At 37.0% G+C, this 5000-nt stretch overlaps 1 protein-coding gene across 1 annotated transcript in view; it reads right to left on the bottom strand.

Annotated features, from left to right (window-relative positions):
* Positions 1-5000, bottom strand: part of LOC125047169 (histone lysine demethylase PHF8-like) — a 37486-nt gene that overhangs the window by 20636 nt on the left and 11850 nt on the right. Inside the window, exons 7-16 of the mRNA XM_047645286.1 lie at positions 4881-4985; positions 4532-4677; positions 2958-3153; positions 2574-2837; positions 2245-2435; positions 1974-2126; positions 1583-1746; positions 984-1149; positions 679-869; positions 97-166 (exon numbers count right to left, since the gene is read on the bottom strand). Coding sequence (XP_047501242.1) covers positions 97-166; positions 679-869; positions 984-1149; positions 1583-1746; positions 1974-2126; positions 2245-2435; positions 2574-2837; positions 2958-3153; positions 4532-4677; positions 4881-4985 — 1646 coding nt within the window. The remainder of the gene's footprint in view (positions 1-96; positions 167-678; positions 870-983; positions 1150-1582; positions 1747-1973; positions 2127-2244; positions 2436-2573; positions 2838-2957; positions 3154-4531; positions 4678-4880; positions 4986-5000) is intronic.

The raw sequence follows: 5000 nt of genomic DNA, 5'->3' as shown, positions 1-5000 counted from the left end.
TAAAAAAATTTTTTTTGGGGTTTTTTTTTTTTTTTTCCCCCCCCCTTTTTTTTTTCCCCCTTTTTTTGGCCTTTTCCCCCCTTTTTTTTTCCCCCCCCCTTCTTCTTTCCTCGAGGTTTGAATACAGGGAAGTCTTCATCGTCAGACAAGTCTAACGATGGGTAAACTGCAAGGTAAAATAATGGTGTAAATGACCTTATTCATGTCCATTCAAATCAAAACCTTCATGTGTTTATGTACTTAAGCTAATGATATACAATGTAAAAAGCAACACTTTTACATGCACTCAATATGAAATCAATACAAACCAACATAATCCCTTGAAACAATCCTATAAAATGAACATGAACACCAATGCAAAAGAAAATCTTGCTGCTATCTAATTAACAATATTTACATTCATGCCAGATTTTTACTGACTGATTCCTCCCATTGCTCTTGGTCAGTCTTACAATCAGAGTTCTTTGATTTTGTTACTGTAATGGTTGCTTTTTTTTCAACTGCAGGATTATTCACTTTTTTTTTCTCATCCACAGTATGATGAAACTCTATCTTTATTCTTAAGCTCTGAAATGGTGACTGAGGCAGAGAAAATGAACAAAGAAAATAAAGTAAAACAAATCTATAATATTGATCTAACTTCTGTTTTGCAATAAACAAAAACCTTGTTATCCTTACCATAATCTTCATCTTGATGCACTTTACTCATGTTCTCGTCATCATCATATCTCCTTCTAGGCTTAGGTTGCCGAGCATTACCTGAACCTAATTTTCTAGAGGGAGTGCGGCCTCCAGGAACTACACGACTCATGCTCAACATTCCTGCGATTGCTTCTCTGGTGGATGGCGAGGCACGACCACTTTCACTGCTGTGGTAAGATGCCAATGATTAGGAAACTTAATACCAAACAAGTTGTCAAGAAATGCCTAGTCTCTATATATACAAAGGTCAATCATGTACATCACTTTTTCATTATACTAACTCTAGTTCATCCATGCGTGCAGGGGAGTCCTCGTTAAAATCAGGCGCATATGCTGATGCTCTCAGAAGCTCATCAATTCCATTGTGTGCCGCGTTGTGTGATGGCGCCACCTCCACTTCTTCTGCTACATCAACAGATTCTCCACAAACAACTTCCGTTCCAGCTACTGAAATTTTAGCATGATATTTTCTCCATTAGAACTGCTGTACCACTGAATAAAATGAAAACAAGTTTAACCCACTTACATTAAGATCCTGTCATGTCATGGTAAAAATTTCATGTCATGAGCCTCAGGAGCCTGACCGTGAGCTGGACAATAGTCTTGGTATAAAGCAGCACATACTAATGCACTCCAGCCTCACCAAATGTGAAATTTTATCCACTGTGAATGAGGCATATCGTTGTTTGATTATTTCATTAGTGAATCATAGAAAAATATATCATTAGATTACAGGAAAATATATCAGTAAATTTATAGGTTCAATTATATCAATAAAATCTGTAATCAAAATCTCATTAGAAAGTTTGTAAAAAAAAAAAAAAAAAAAAATCTACTTTGTATATCAAAACAAAAAAATGTGAATGGTACTGACACTCACAACTGAGTTTGATCTTTAACGGTTCTTGCGATTGTGTGCGAACGCCTTTACGTCTTGGAGTTTCATCTATCATGAGGCCTGAAGGTTCTCGCTCATCACTATCCCCATCTTCATGGAAGTCATATACTGACTCGTTGTTCTGTTTCTCAATCGTTTCTCTTCTCCTGCAAAAATATCAACAATTTTCTTTTTAATATCTATTCCTCAATAACAGTAAGTAACAATACATTTAATACTTAAACTTGTTGCTACTTCATAAATACAAATTATATATGTATTGTAAATGTGATTACATTTTGCACCATTAGATATCACCTGTTGTTTTATAAATACTTTCCCAGTATAGGTTCATCTACTCTTCATGTAACAAAAGAACTCATGTTTTCCTTACTCTATTTTGACTCTGAGGGTACTGGCAGCTGTTGGCGTGGAGGGAACATCAGAGTCGGTGCTTCCAGTGCGCCCCAGACGCACACGCACACCACCTGGCTCCACCAATTTGTATGGAGTTATACCTGGACTGTCAGACCAATCATACTCAGTCCTGAAACAGTGAAAATTTTAAATATAAATATGAAATCTGAAATTTTAAAAAAATAATAAAAATATACTCCAAAAAATATCAATCATTTCATATGAAGCTGTTTGTTCAAATTACTCACTTGACATTTGTTGGGTACTCATTTTTGAACTGTGGATACTCAGGGTCATGGGGTGGGGTGCCACTCATGCCATAGTCAGAGGACGTGAAGCTCAACCCATACGGATATGTTGCAGACTTCGGGAGGGAGAGTTTTAGAGTTCTTCTCTGGTCTTCTGTTAGGTTTGCGAAGTCTGAACTACTAAGTTCTACCTGTAATGTAAAAGGTTTATTAGCCTACTTTAATTTTATAGTCATCCAACGTATTCAATCAACAATCTCTGGGTGAACAACGCTATCAAAAAAATTAATTAATTGATTAAACTCAAACATACAGCAGCAGGAACCTACCTGAGGGGAGTTGACTTTCATGACCTTGACTTTTTTGTCAGGTAATCTCTCTTCTAAAACATTATTAAAACTGGTCAGGTTGGTGTAATCTATAAAGTCATCGGCCAGCACTTTCTTTTTCTTGCGTTTTGATTCCCGCTCTGGCTTAGGAGGATTCAGGGCAATAACTTGCTTTTCAGCACTTCGTATCTCTCTCTGCAAGTCCTTGAAGAGCTTCAGAGGCTGGATGCCTGGTGGAACTGGCTCCAGTCCTCCCCTCCCATTCTAGAAGAGGAAATACCAATATCAAAATACTGAACTTAGTCTGCTCCTATATCATTCTGGCCTGATTCATCCAAAAACAAAGTAATGTCAATTCTCATAATATGTATAAAGCAAACTAACCTCTCCACCCCACTGTCTGAGGGCTGCTGCTAGAGACCGAGCACCAGCTATCATGATAGGTGGGACTCTGGTTCCTGCAGCTCCCATGTCTCTCAGCTCTGTAACCAGCCTTGTTGCAGCATACCAACTCACAGTCTCATAGTGTGGAAACCGGAACTTCTCAGGAGCAGCAGTTTGCTTCTCAATTTCATAAACCCTGAGAAATAAAAGGGCAATTTTTTAAATCAACATCCAACAAAACGTTATTAATCCCTGAATTCATACCACACCATGCACTAATAGCTTATATTTTAACATGTTAGCAAGGCATTCATGTAGTATAATTAGTATAACTCTACAATTCATGCCAAGTTCCAACTCAGGAAATGAAAGAATTTTTTACAATGTTATTGTTGTTTCAGCATCTTTTTTATACACTTTCATATTCTTATGAAATAACCAATGACAAGTTAATGCTTCACTCTATGGGGGATAGTTGTAGTAATCTACTGTTAACCCCTTGGTGACGAGTGTAGGAAACTAAAAAATAACTCTACGCTCTGGCGATCAATGGCAACGCACCGACTGAGTGCGTGAGTTCAGTACATCAAGCCGAATCACCGCCTCGGAGCGCACAGCGTACAGCCACGCGCCACATATCAGGCGGTTTGTTATGACGTCCAGAGACGTGACCCGTCAGGAAGGGGTTAATCATGACAATTCAAAGCCACCCCAAATAATGCAAATCTTTTGGAAAATAGCTTTTCAATATAGAAAAAGAATCAAAGCTTGTCTGAACACATAATGCCTTACTTTTAATATGTGGGTATGTCTTATTTTTACTATATCTGAGCAACATTAATGAATCCGAGTATCCATTTTACCACTTTTAAGCAACAGACTTGGCATCTAGGGCATAATTATGATGGATAACAATATATTTTATTTGAATTAAAACAATGCTAAGTACATGAACTGTCTCCTGTAGTTTTGCTTTGTCACATATGTAGTCCTGCTAGCACTTATTCCCTAAGGAGTCAATTGCTAGGGATACTTAACCTCACCTGTTGACCCTATTCACAGAATTGATTGGAAATTTTTTTTTTACTTCTAATATTATCATAATTAATGTTTTCATCATTATAATAACAAACCATTATTATAATGTTATTAACAATAACACCAATACTATAAACTTAAGCTTTTCTTAACAGAAAATCAAAGAATTGGGTAAACAGGTGAGATCAGGCAGGCTTAGTATTTGACTTTTTGGTAACTAGGTATTTCTGGAGCGATCCATGTGTACAAAAAATTAATAAAACAGAATCATAATGGATAGTGCATATAAACATGTACTCCCAGTGTCAGCAAGTTAAAGAACACATCCACATAGTTACTACAAAAGTCCAGGGTATAGCAGATCCCTTATCACAGTACCTGTGTTATTTTTCAGTAACACAAGTAAACTACGATAGTATAAAATGTAATAATTTTACAAATTACTTACCCAACAACAATAGCACAAAGCTATTATAATAACAAGTCATTTCTCAAATATCCAAACTGTAAACAGATACAACGAGAAAATTACTCACTGTAGTTGCAGATCTATGTTCTGGGAATGGAGGAAGTTGCCACCAAACACAAGAGTGTCAGTTGGAGTTAGGACAGCATGAATCCACCCCGTTGGAATGAAGAGCGTCTCTCCTGCCCTCACCACACATCTGTAGCACGCATCAACCTGCAAAAGTAACAAATACAATGTAGTGTTTGTCTTTTCACAATTCACAAGTTTTAATCCAAAGTGAATAATCAAAGTTCTGTATATTGTAATCACAGAAAGTAACTTTGCTTTTCATTTCTCTTCAGCAAGATTATAAAATCTTTTCCATTCCTAATGCCAACATTCCAATTATAAAACCATAACGACGACAAATCTCTCACCTGATCGCCAAAGAACATTTCTGACTGGTTGTTGGCTTTCATCCATCTCTGATACAATGCAAGGTTGGCTGGCGTTGGCTTGATCAAGTAGAACACTTTTTCTCCCTGTCGAGTAATATG

This window comes from Penaeus chinensis, chromosome 40 (genome assembly GCF_019202785.1).
Source record: "Penaeus chinensis breed Huanghai No. 1 chromosome 40, ASM1920278v2, whole genome shotgun sequence".
NCBI lineage: Eukaryota > Metazoa > Arthropoda > Malacostraca > Decapoda > Penaeidae > Penaeus > Penaeus chinensis.
The sequence above is the reverse complement of the archived record's forward strand: the minus strand, read 5'-3'. Positions and strand labels throughout refer to the sequence as shown.